The sequence below is a fragment of the Python bivittatus genome, unplaced genomic scaffold, assembly GCF_059951505.1.
Source record: "Python bivittatus isolate LINGU-HERP-01145 unplaced genomic scaffold, Pbiv_v1 ctg000160_np1212, whole genome shotgun sequence".
NCBI classification, from domain to species: domain Eukaryota; kingdom Metazoa; phylum Chordata; class Lepidosauria; order Squamata; family Pythonidae; genus Python; species Python bivittatus.
The window spans coordinates 233,591-246,771 of NW_028277076.1; the positions used below are offsets into that span (position 1 = coordinate 233,591).

Here is a 13,181-nt window from a genome sequence, read left to right on the forward strand (position 1 = left end):
ACTCTCCGACTAGTGAGATATCCTATCCCCCTGCTTGCCACCTTCTCTAGCCCTCTTCTTCTTCCTTGACCAGCCCATTCATCCCTCCTGCTTTCCTCCTCCTCCTCCATCCCTCCTTCCTTTGGGCTGGGCTGCACCCCCAACCAGCCGAACCATCCCCTCCTTTCCTTCACGCCTAAAAACAGATCACCTGCCGGCGCTGCTTGAGGGTCGTTTGGCTGGCAAAGGCTGAGAACTGGGGAGGCATCGGGGGGGTGGGGGCTGCAGAAGCGGAGGATGGGCTTCCATCCTTGGGAGGGCGGAGGGGGTCTCCGTTAGGTGGCTCTTCCCTCGCAGCCTTGAGAAGCCCGAAGGTGGCCACGCACCTTGCTGCTTCTCTGACTCCCCCCCGCCCCCGCCCCCGCCCCCGCAGCCGATCCTTTATCTTCTATTCAGATTCCGGGGGAGGGGGCGGTATTCCAGAAGCCGCTGGCTCGGAGAGGGGGGGGGAGGGCTCCCTCGGGAGCGGGAGGGTTTGGCCGAGCCGGGGCTGGCTTTCCGCGGCCCCTCCCTCCCTCGCTCGCCCGGCCCAGGGCCCCCTCGCCCCCGCCCGAGCCGACGAGCCGCTGCCGCAGTGGCAGGTTGGCGGAGCCGCCGGGCGCCTCTCCCGCGCGCCCGACCGCAGGGGGGACTTCAGCACCGCGGAGAGCGGCGCGCCAGGGGCGGGCGCGGGGCGCCATGCGGCTCCTGCTGCTGGCCGTGCTGGTCTGGTTCTCGGTGGCCCGCGCGGGCTGCGAGCCCAAGATCATCAACATCGGCGCGGTGCTGAGCACCAAGAAGCACGAGCAGGTCTTCCGCGACGCCATCAGCCAGGCCAACAAGCGGCACGGCACCTGGAAGATCCAGCTGAACGCCACCTCCGTCACCCACAAGCCCAATGCCATCCAGATGGCCCTCTCCGTCTGCGAGGACCTCATCTCCAGCCAGGTAGGCGCCCGGTCCAGTCGCCCACCGCGCCACAGCAAGGCCTCCCGCCCCGCCTGCCCCTCCCAGGCCGGTCTGGCGGCCAGCCCCCGCCCGCGGGTCAGCCCCCCGCCGCGCCTAGACCGCTGCCTCTTCACTCCCCCCTGCAACGCCCCCGTCCACCCTGAGCGGGCACCAAGGGAGAGGCGGCAATGCCTCTGTCGCCTCAGGGACCCAGGAATGGGGGGAGCCTCTCCAGGAAAGCACCCTGAAGCCCCCTTCCCTCCTCCTCTGCCCCACCCCAGAATGAGCTTTGTGAGCATCGTAAGGAAAAACGGGGGGGGGGGGGACAGTCAATCTGGATCACATAATGCGCCAAGGCAGGCACGGCACGGCACGTATGTGAACGTGTGTCTGAGGGCGGCTCTTGGAGGGCTGAGGGGGGCTGAAATGGCAGGGAAGAGGACCTCCGCTTGCTTTGTGGCATCAATCTGGAGCGAGCGCTCCCCCACCTTCTTTCTAAGCGCCTCCACGCATCCTCGCATCCTTGAACCCTGGTGTGCACACCAAGCCCAAAGCAACTTGGCAGCTGTGGGAACAAGCACAAGCTTTCTCACAAAGAGGGAGGGAGGCCACAAAACCACACCTACCCACACACACATACGCTCACACCCCTTGCAGGTTTACAGGTGGGCAGTTTTCCCTTAGAAAATATGGTCTGGAAACTTGAAACTGGATTAAAAATTAAGGGGGAATGAAGGTGCCTTCAAGACCACCTTCTTAGAGAAGAAGATGGGATCTAATTCCTCAGGCTAAGAAGACTTCCCCATGCAATTGGAGGGCCCCCTTGCTGTTTTTTCCCCTTTTGCGTAAGAGCTGAGGAAGAGGCAGGCAGTAGAAAAAGATGGGAAGGCGTGAGGCAATTGGGTACAATTCCTGAAGCTCCCCACAAACCGGCGGAAGAGTCCAGATCAACTAGACAGTCAGCTGCCAGCCTGACCTTGAATCCCAGGATATCCCAACCACCTCTTGCCTGCCGCCCGCCCCAGAATTTGCTCTGCATCTCCTCTTTTTCAAAATCCAAAGGCCACTTTTCTTCCACGTGCACTGAACTCAGCTGTAACTGCCAAGGGAACCCCAGTCAGCAGGCCAGGAAAGGCCCTCCAGGACGGACTTAGCAGAGGAGTCAGGATCTGACTCAAGGACAGGAAGCAGAGAGTAGGAATGAGGTCACGCTCTTGCAGTACGTGTGTGTGTGTGCGCGCGCACATGTGTAAGCTGTGGGCTCCCCCAAGGATTGAGGATAGGTCCTGAGCTATGAGGATGTGGTGGCCCCAACTGGGTGGTTAAAACAAAGATCCTTCCACACTCGGGGTGGATGTGCAGCTGCGATGGAACATAAGCACATCTACCAAGACCAATATATCGGGTTAAGAAAACCTCTAGTTTTACATATACTCAGGAGAGATCACAGGTGAGCTGGACAGCTTGATGGCAATGTCAACCCCATGCAGCTCCGGTCATGTGGCGGGAAGTGAAAGAAAACGAATGTCTTTATTCAGATCAAGGATGTTAGCACCCCACGTCCTATTCCAGCCACCACTCCTTAAACAGCATATGGTACACCATTAAAAGAAAGGGAGAAAAGCCCCAAAGGCCAAGAACTGAGGAAAACCATTGTTTGCAGAGCTTTAGCTGAGACTGCTCATAATGATGCTCTTAGATATTTGGAAGGCAGGAGCCATTGGAGAAGACCCAGATGCTTGGAGAAACCAAAACAATTGGAAGAGGCTGACAACAAAAGACCAGGGGGCTAGATGCTTTCACCAATGACCCAACTGGCAAGAGCTTAGATAGAAGGACTCAAAGGAGCCGTTACTGACAGACAGTCCTGGGGAAATAATGCTCCTCACGTCACGACTGAATGACCGAACAAATCAGGCGGGTGATGATGCGATCTGTAAAATTATATGCAGGGCTAAATAAGGACCTCTTCCCACAGAGCAAAGTTTGCCTGTGGAATTTGCTGCTTCAGAATGGAGTGGCGGCTTTCAATATGAATAGGTCTGAAGAGAACATGAAGAGAAATTCCTGAAGGAAAAGGCCACCAGCAGCTATTAGTCATGAGTGTGATGTATTCCCTCCAATATTATGCCATAGGCAGAATGCCCATGAAGACCAGTTGCTAGGGAATGCAAGTGGGAGCAAGAGATCTCCCCGGTTCTGCTTGCGAGCTCATCATAGGCACCCGGTCAGATCAGCTGCTTTGGTGAAAGAATATTTGATCGGATGGGCCTGAAGCTAAGGAAGGAGAACGATCATAGCAGCAGATGGAGGCAACGGGAAAGCTAGGAAGGGAGTGTGCGGAGAAGACGATGTTCTGTATTTCACACAGCGCCAGGAAATAGTTGTGTGGTGAAGCAGGATGTTCTGCAAGTTACTTACAACCGCAGCGGGCATTGCCTTTTACCAACTGACACTTCAGGGTTTCCAGTTCAAAGGCTATCAGACAACCAAGATTGGGAAAGGCCTCTTCGGCTAGACAGAATTAAACGGACAAATGGTAAAAGTGGCTGAATATATTCCCAATAATATCCACGGTCCAGTCTTAGGCCAAGGTTTAATCCCAAGCAGAATCTCCATTTTAAATCTCCACGGCAGGTAGCAAGCAACTGGAAAATCTTATCCCGCAACCCCACTTCAGTCCCTCTCTGCCCAGCATTTGAGAGCTGTTTCCCATCAAAGCAGACATGAGATAAACCAGTGGTTTAACTTGGTTGACAGTCACTTGTGACGTTGATGGGTGGTTCTAAACCTAATTTATGTATTATGCTAATGAGGGACTATTTTCCAAATTGGTTCCCCAGAGCAGCTGGATTGTATACATCAGAGAAAACAAAAATCTGCATACATTTGTTAATTCAGCCCATTGAAAATTAAGGGGGCTATGCTTAAGGGTCACTCATCATTAGCTGTTACCCACAAGCTCCATGGATTTGAATAGCACTTTCCTTTAGGTTGGGGTCAAATTTTTCCATAGAGTTTGGAAGAGAAGAAAAGCAAGGCCTTGACCTCACCCACTGTTATGGACTCCAAAACAGCGATCGCCTCCATTTTTGCCTGCTCCCTTTGCAATTCTCCCCTCTCTCTCCCTCTCTTTCCCAGAATCTCAACAGACTATTTCACCTGAAATAGCCCTTGGAGAGAAATTATATTTCCATACTAAATGTGCAATTAAATAAATCATATTATCTAGCATGCCTGTTCTGCAGGGGCTCCTTTTGACCATGTAAAAGATTTATGCAAGTCAGCACAAGCAAAACACATCTCAGTAAAACCAATGTTTGCCATACAGGACTGCATGCAATCAATGCTAATAAGCATCTGCTCCAGCTTGCCCCAATCTGGTACCCTGGGAGTTGTAGTCCAAAACATCCAGTGGGCACCAGGCTGGGGAAGTCGGTTTTACAATCACCCACCAGAATTTTACCCTAAGGATAAGACAAATCATGTCAGTAGATTTAGTTCCTCTCACCTCTTTCTAGCCTTAGACACACATTTCCTTCCAGTCCAAGAGATTTCTGCTCTGCATGCAATTGAGAAAATGCCACTGGACAATTTAACTGAATGCAGTCTTGAGCACTGACACGACTTACTAAACATTACTTACAGCTTTTTCCAAAATTCTACCTTCCTTAGCATGCAAATAAAATAAGCATGCAGGTAGTTCTCATTTAGCAACCACAACAGGGACCAGCGGCTTGTCATTAAGTGAAGCAGTCATTAAGTGAAATCGTGACTGTGCTTATGATCTTACTTCAGCTTTCCCTTGCTTAAAGTGAAAGGAGTAATTCCATCATAAAAAGCTAATTCCAGTATTCCAGAATTGCAACCTTCCCTGCCGGAAAGAGGTGTTCACGAGTTAGTCTCTCACAAGTGGCTCACTAAGAAGAGCACCAATCCTGCTCAGAAACAGTGACCCTTCTCAAGTCCCCAAGCGCATATTCTGTGTATGACAGGGGAAAAAGGAAGCCGAACTGATTCAGACAAAAAGGACAACACTAAGCCTTCGGCACTCTAAACTGGTTACATAAGTGCTTCTAAACATACCAGTCTCACACCGACGGAGGTTGTCTCCTTTGGAAATGCTCACAATCTACCTATATACTACTAAAACTCTCATTGTGTTTATCTGTTTCTTTTGTACCCTCACGTTAGCCCAAACGGTGCATCATACCACAACAATTTTTGAATCAAGGTACCTAAAATGCACTAATGCGTAAAAAGAATGCGTATAAAAATCCGGGACCCATTACTCCCGTGAAATTGAAATTTCCAAGATGTTCAGACCAGTTTTATTCACAAAGTTGTGGCTGTTGCGGCATCCCCTCGCAGTGACGTGACTGTGATTTCCGATGCTCCCTGCCAGCTTCCCACAAACAAAGTCAATGGGGAAGCTGGCAGGAAGTCGGAAGTCGCTCCCGCTCCCCCTGCTTTTTTGCCCGCCAGTGGTCATTCTGCTTATCAGTTTAGGTAAGTGAATATTGACTTATTACTGAAGTTCGTTGGCCACTACAATTATTTTTCTGTTTATGATATATACCCTTCTTAGAGGATCGCAGGACCGTCCAGCATTGAGGTAAAAAAAGTATGGTCAGCTTAAAATGTAATGTTCGTTCTGGTCGCATCAGACTGCGCTACCTTTCTCTCACAGGATGGCCCAAGGGTTACAGGGTTGTCTAGTGAGCTCTGAGGCAAGCTTTTAAAAGTAAGATGGTCCTGCAGGCTTCGATGGGAAGGTTCTTCCAATGGAGAGAACTAGCGACTAGCGCATGGCTGTGAGGTCCCAAAAAGCATCTCCTTCTCTCTTTTAGGAATATTTTTCTGAATTTTAAGCAGGAGCCGATAGATACGTAGATCGTCCTTTCTGTGGCATTCTGAAAGCACATTTTTTAAACGTGGGAAGTACATAAACATCTCTACAGAAGGGTTGTTCGTCTTGCAGTAGAGAAAGAGCGGAGTTGGACAGAGGCCACGTAAAGGCGTGCTTGGAGAACGTAACTGCCCAGCTCTGCTCCCGCTTTTGTAGGCCGCTGTCCATGTCCTCAGTCCTGTTACGAGGGACAGCGGCTGCGGGTGTTCCTGGGGCACAGATGCGGTCGCACGTGTGAATCAGTATTGGTGTGCTGCTATACCTTGCAGGTGTACGCCATCTTAGTGAGCCACCCGCCAGCGCCAAACGACCACTTGACGCCAACACCTGTGTCCTACACAGCTGGGTTCTATCGGATTCCAGTCCTCGGGCTGACCACGCGCATGTCCATATACTCAGATAAGGTAACTAACCCGCTCGTTGTTATCATGACTACGATTACTACCACTAATACTAGTGTGCATATATTATGACAAGATGTGGAATATTCTCTCCCTTCCTAGTTCCTTGTAATTCAAGCTCCTTTTTTCCCTTCCAAGCCCTCTCCCTTCTTGGCTGCTGTCCTCGAGACGTGCCCGTTTGTCAATGACCTTCCTAAAATGTGACGCCCAGAACTGGACAAAATAATCTAGGTATAGTCTGACCAGTACAGATGAGGGATGAAGAATGGCTTCTCTTGACCTTGTCACTATATTTCAACTGACGCAGACTAAGACTGCATTTGCTTTTTTTGCAGCCCGCCCCGACACCTAGGCAGACCACTTCCAAAACCTTGCCAAGAAAACTGCAGGGACTTGCCTAGGCAGCCACCACAGTGACTTGAAGGCGTGCGCACACACGCGCACACACGCGCACACACACACGTTGCATAATCCCAGGCACACACACTAAGAGGAACAGGAAATCAACAGCTAGACAATTAAAAGAGTTATTATGGAGTACAGAGCTTGGGACAAATAAGGCAGGCAATTCAAAGACACTTTGAGAAGTGTCCTTGCTTAGCTTCTGACTGCGATTTATAGAGCTTCAGAGGTCAGCACATGCCAAGAGGACCTCTTCAAAAGCAATTAAGCTTTAGAAAGCTTCCATAGGGTAAAGTAAAAGGCTTCCAAAGTAGTCCTGGGAGAAAAACCACTGGAGAACAACATAAAAACCTGGGGTTATTTTCAACATAAAGATGACCACTTGTGTGGAAACTATATAACCTTAAAATCACCGAACAACGTAGACCTTTTCCTTTCGGGCTGTTGGTTTGCTCATATCCTTTGTTTGCAGAGTATTCACTTGTCCTTCCTGCGCACGGTCCCCCCCTACTCCCACCAGTCCAACGTTTGGTTTGAGATGATGCGCTTTTACAAGTGGAACCATATCATCCTCATTGTCAGCGATGACCACGAAGGGCGAGCTGCCCAAAAGAAACTGGAGACCCTCTTGGAAGAGAAGGAATCCAAGGTCAGTACCACCCTCGCTCTGCTGTGTCAACTTCTGTGGATACAGCAGAACCTTTAGAAGTCTCAGGCTTGTTGTATGTACGTAGAGCCGTGTGTGTAAAACACCTTCTTTCTTCCCATTGTTAACATGACTAACATTATGCTCTAAGCATCAACGGTGTCTCTTGAGTAGTACCTAACGAAACTTTGTACTCTTATTCATTTCACTTGCTTTACCATGGTCGAAAATCTCCTGCATTAAAAAAAGAAAGCAAAAACATGCAAACGAAACCAGCAACAACTGTGAAATGAGGAGAAACATAACCTGGAGCTCTGCAAATCCCCATCTCTCAATGGCGAGTGTGCTGACGAGAAAAAGCTCTTGGGAGTAGCAAGGACGCTATCCAAGGCCTGCGGGTCTCTAGCGGGCCAGCTGGGGACGCAGAGAGGGAGGGGGAGAGAGAGAGAGAGAGAGAGAGATGGTGAATGGCTAGCTGAGCGTCTGAGGTCCTAGCACTGCTTGGCCCTTCCAGGGGCTCGCCGATTCCTACTGGCTCAGTCTTGCTAGAATACTCTGGGGACAGGCTTGGTCTTTGTCTGGACAGCAGCACGATCCTTGCCATGCTAATTTGGCTCTCTTTGGGATACTTCCAATTACTTTCACTCCCCAGCTTCCTTACAGGTCTTTCTGCCTCCCCCGTCCTCCCTAAGCTTCCTTTTACATTCCTTCCAAGCTCTGGTCCCTTTCTACGAGAATTTATATGGCCAATCAATTTGCGTCATCACACTGACACACCCTCTTTCATAATTAAGTCCAAGGAAGCTTAGAAAGAGCATCTTCTTCCTCCCTGCCAAGCACAAGGAAACCACCTTTATGTTGATACAAGGGTTTTTCCATATTCAAAAAATGGTAAATTTTGGTACAGATACGCAATAGTCTTTTTCTACTAAGTCCTCTCCGGCTGTTATTAACATGCCCTGGCTTCATAATCTTCCCTGGAGTTACTGGACAGAAAAATCAGAGTTGGTTTACGTTTGCAGAAGGTTCCCTTTACAGTTCCCTACCATGCAGACAGGAGACATATTTCTGTAAGCACGGGTAGAGAGGGAGAAATCGCATCAAAAATATTCCCTTCGTAAAAGAAATCTCTCTGCATACACAGACAACTAGCATACCAAACAGAAGTCTAGCTAAGAATTGCTATTTTCCTATGTGTCGGTTGGTTGTGTTTTAATAAATGGACGTGCAGTTATGAGATCCCACCCTCACCCAGAAATGCAAAAATCCTGCAAACGTCCAACGATTGCCTCCCGCTCTGACAAACCAGTAACAAGCCACCCAGGGCTGTCTTTACAAGCTGACCTACATAAATGCGTCCGACTCCTGGACAGTGTAGAATTGAATCCTATTTGATCTACAACGCTGGCAAAAAGTGCCTTGAAACCATCTGGGCAGATGAGGTGGGCATTATCGGAAGCTGCCTGGGGTTGGTTCTGCAGCTCTCTCGGGGAGACAGCATCGATAAAACAATCAATCTGATAAAATGGTAGGACGGTGTAGGCCAGCAGCCTGTGGCGAAGAGGCGTCTCCCAGACTAGGTCTCTCTCTCTTCCAGCTCTGCTCTTCTTATTTGCCCCTCTCTAAGCGCTGAGCAGCAGCAGCAGCAGCAGCAGCAGCAGCAGCAGCAGCAGCAGCAGCAGCAACAGCGTCAGTTGCAGCCAGAAGCCTCTTCCGTCAGATCTGCTCTCTGAGGGCAGCCCCGCTGGCCGTCCGCAGCCACATCAGCTGCACCATGATAGAAATCAGGGCTTTCTGGTCCTTACTCATCAGTGAGGATCACTGTCTCCCTCCCCCAGGCTGTTAGCAGTAAAAGTGCCACCCACCCCCCCCAGCCGATTTCCACCTGCCTGAGTCATTGGCTCTGCAAAAGCCTTTGTCCTGTGCTTAAATCAAACACAGTAGTTACTATTTCAGTGAAAAACCGAAGAGGGAAGCAACAAATTAGGAGCAGTCCAAAATATCCTTCAGCTGTGGCAATAAGTATAAAATGGCAGGTTGCAGTAACACCCCCGCAGGGTGCCTTCATGTTCTGGCACACCCCAGAACTGCAGTTCATACGACCATCTACTCATCTCCAGCCACAAAAACTTAATTTCAGAACAATAGCACTGGTAACCATTCACGCTAACAACCAACTTTTTATTCAGGCAAAAACAAGAACGAGACGGAAACCGTGACTCACTGTGGACAGGGAGGGTCTAGAATATGGCTCCGCCTTGGATCAGAAAAAGTGGTTAATTTAGACCAAGCCTCAGTCTCGAAGTCACCCTGATTGGTGCACAGAGTCTTTCATCTGTATGAAAAGATCTTACTTAAAACTTTGTTCCATGCCCTGTCAGAGCAACAAACCAAAACCAAAGCAGCTCTACTCCAAACCTGTAGTTGCACCAGTTTTAGAAAACGCTCTTCCAGATTAGACCTGGGAGGATATTTTTAAAGAGTTTCCCAACTTGCGCCAAAAGCTCGAACGGTAGGGCAGGAGGCCAGAGAGACTGGGGAATCTCTTCTTCCTCGCTGCTTTGAATGCACAGTCCTAGCCAGGTTTGTTCCAAAGGACGGCTCAGTTCAGTGGCACTTAGCCCTCACAATCGCTTTGGGACGCTGGCCATTCTCTCATGGTGTCTGGCTCGGCTCGGAGATCTCATAAGAAGCCCTGGCTGAGGTGCATGGCATGGCATGGCATGGCATTTTAAAGGCATTTAAGCGGCTTTAATTTACTTTTAACGAAAGAGGGATCAAACAAATTCACGCAGCGGGGGGGAGTAGATCTGTCAGCCACCATAGTTCGATAGAGGCTCCATTTTCAGAGTCAGGATCCATGTGAACACTGGAACCGACTGCGCAGGAGGACGTTTGCCTTAGGAGTTTCAGGCATATCTGACGGGGGAAACACGGACTCCCTTCAGTTTAATCCACAAAAGCTCTTCTCATGCTCCCCTCTCTCTCCAAAAGCTGGAGAAGATGATGAGAAGGAATGTTCCATTTCATCTTTGACACATTTATGCATCCACCTCTCTTGCATCTGTCTGCATCTGGCCACCTTTTAACCAGTGAGGTCTTATTTGATGTCTGCACAGCCATGCGGAAAGCTGGTTATCCAGGTCACCCAGCCAGGGACCAAAAGAACCTCATCTTCTCCTCTGGCTTCCCTGACTTCCAGTCGGATGCGGGGCCAGGGCAAAATTATCACTATTGGCTAATAGCCCAGGTTGTGCGTGCATATTATGGAAACTCGGCACTTTCTAAATGCTTGTCCTATACTCAAACACTGAACAACTTGGGAAGCGAGAAAGATGGAGAAACAGATGTAGCGAGTGAGAGGGGAGGCAAGATGGTTCCCCTCCAGGAGCCAGGTTCGGCTGGAGAGGCGCCAAATGGTTCCATCCTGGCCCAGTGCAAGAACACGTAGTTCCCTCTCTCGTGGGTTTTGCGTGCTCCAGTGTTATAACGTCCCCTTTTCACAAACAGTGGAAAAAGAGTTGGATATTGGATTGCTTTACTACACGTCATTTTTTCAACTGTTTATAATATTCTTCTGTGTCTACATATTTTTTCTGTGCACATTATTCATCAGAGTAAAAAAAGGAACTATGACAGCCTCGAACAACTATCCTATGACAGCAAGCGAGGACCCAAGGTATATTTGCATGGACAATGCACGCCGCCCACCAACCTAACTAGCAAAATGATGAACTTGGCCACAGGCACAAGGAAAAATTAATTAAAAAATCAGAATCAGAATCAAAAAATATGTACCAAGCAAGCGAGCAAACTCCATGTTTTTGGTAGCACGTTATTTTATGTTGGGATAAGTTTGGTTTGACCCTGAGAATGGAAATGTAGCAAGCCAGCCCTGGAAATATTTGTTTTGGAGGCATGCATGTAAAGCAATAATTAACTTGCAAGTATTTTTTTTCTTTCTTTCTTGAAAAATTGGACCAATCCCTTCCTGCTGTCCTTTCCTTTCCTTTCCTCTTCTCCCCCCCACCCCCACCCCCGCCAAAAAGAAATGGTTCCTTGGTGTGAAACTCTCACTTTGATTCCCCACGCCCCCAAGATGAACCTTGTGCATTTTCAAAAATTTTTAGTTCCCATGGTTTATCGTTTGGTTTTGTTTTTCTGAAAAACAACACTGGTTTGAGTTTTCAATTGCATTGCAAATAAATCAGTATATACCTATGATACTTATATATGCCTTTTTTCCTCTTTTCTCTACAAATGCACGCCTCTCTTTGAGTCTTGAGTGACTGCATGCACAGTGCAAAACATTTTTAAAAATTAAAGAGAAAACAGTATCAATTAATATCAAAGAAAGGGGGAAAAACCCTATGAGAAAAAGAAAAGAAAGAAAAAAAAAGAGAAAAGAAAAGAAAAATAACTTCCCTCTGCCCTTCCTTTCCGTACCTAGCAGTGCTTTGAAAGAGTTACGGAATTCTCTTTCCTAGAAAGCATGGTTCTGACTCCAGCTTCTTGGCTATTGGACTAATCCGCTTCGCTCATACCAATTGCAGGCTGAGAAAGTGCTTCAGTTTGAACCAGGAACCAAAAATGTGACTTCACTGCTATTGGAAGCTAAAGAACTGGAGGCTCGGGTTATTATCCTTTCTGCAAGGTAAGTCCTGAACCTGACAGCATGCCTTTCAGCCTTCAGGCCACAAGTACTGATGCTGGAGCCGGTGGGTCCAAAGATGTTCCGGCCCTCAGTTCCCTGTTGCTATCCTTTTCTACGGTACTGAAAAGCAGTAGAAGCGAAGTAAATGAAGCATCAGGTGGGAACCCAGCCCGAGCCAGAGGTGTTCCAATGACTACACAATACTTTCTCCCTGGCACGGCCACAAGGAAAATCCCAGACCCGCAGCGGACAGGAACGAGAAAGCTGCCAGGTGACACGACAGCTCAGAGTTCAAACCAAAGAGCTTCAGGGCGGGAGCCACCCTTCTGGCACCAGCGCCGCCATCCTTCCGAGCACGCAAACGCTTTGACTTCTCTTTGAGCCCTTTTCCGCTCACCCACCCCACCCTCAGAAAGTTGCAAGCACAAGGGGGAGGGCACTTTCTACTCCGTCTGACGATATCGGTGAAAGCGCTCCTCTCACCTCACCCCCAGCCACAATTATCCGGCTGAGGACAGATCTCAGCCCAAGGCCAGCAAACGTTGCCCCTGCCTATTTTCAGTAGGTTCTGACCCAGCGCAGGTTCTCTGCACCGGGACAGGAAGACAAGGTGCAAGGCTCGGGACAGGTGGCGGCAGAGCTGGTGAGACGGACCTAGGGGTCCTGGCAGGCCCCAGATTGATCCCGAGGCAGCAGTGGCTGCAGCCGCCCAAAGAGCCGATGCGTCAACAGGGATATAATGTCGCGATCACAGAAATGGGTAGCTCCCCTCCACGCTTCCCTGGCCAGACCACACCTGGAACACCAGTTCTGGTCCAGTGCTGGTCATCACACGCCAAGAAGGACACCGCGGAGTTGGAAAGAATGCAGATAAGGGCCCCAAAGATGGTGGGGGACTCGGAGGCCAAATCCTACAAAGAGCGGCTAAAGGAACTGGGTAGGCTTAGCCCACCTTGGCCTACAATATCTGAAGGGCTGTCACAGAGAAGGGGTGTAGATTTATTCTCCACAATTCCTGAGGAGAGGGCAGGAACCCACGGGTGGAAGGTTTACAGAGGAAGGAGGACGAATTTCCTGAGGCTGAGAGGTATCGTGCAGAGGAATAGCCTGCCACCTGGAGTCGTGGGACCCCATCCCTGGAAGCTTTCAGGCCAAGGCTGGGCAGCCCTTGGTCTGGGATGGTCCGAGGATCCCTGCCCTGGG

General features: G+C 49.5%; 1 protein-coding gene across 7 annotated transcripts in view; it reads left to right on the forward strand.

Moving 5' to 3' along the window:
* Positions 1-717: 717 nt before the first annotated feature.
* Positions 718-13,181, forward strand: part of GRIN1 (glutamate ionotropic receptor NMDA type subunit 1) — a 32,457-nt gene continuing 19,993 nt past the window's right edge. For 5 of the 7 annotated variants that reach the window (XM_088146764.1, XM_088146765.1, XM_007428965.2 and 2 more), the window contains exons 1-5: positions 718-966; positions 6,145-6,279; positions 7,151-7,327; positions 10,941-11,003; positions 11,878-11,978. In XM_088146764.1, coding sequence (XP_088002890.1) covers positions 718-966; positions 6,145-6,279; positions 7,151-7,327; positions 10,941-11,003; positions 11,878-11,978 — 725 coding nt within the window. The remainder of the gene's footprint in view (positions 967-6,144; positions 6,280-7,150; positions 7,328-10,940; positions 11,004-11,877; positions 11,979-13,181) is intronic. The other 2 variants (XM_007428966.2, XM_007428968.2) reach the window with 1 other exon arrangement.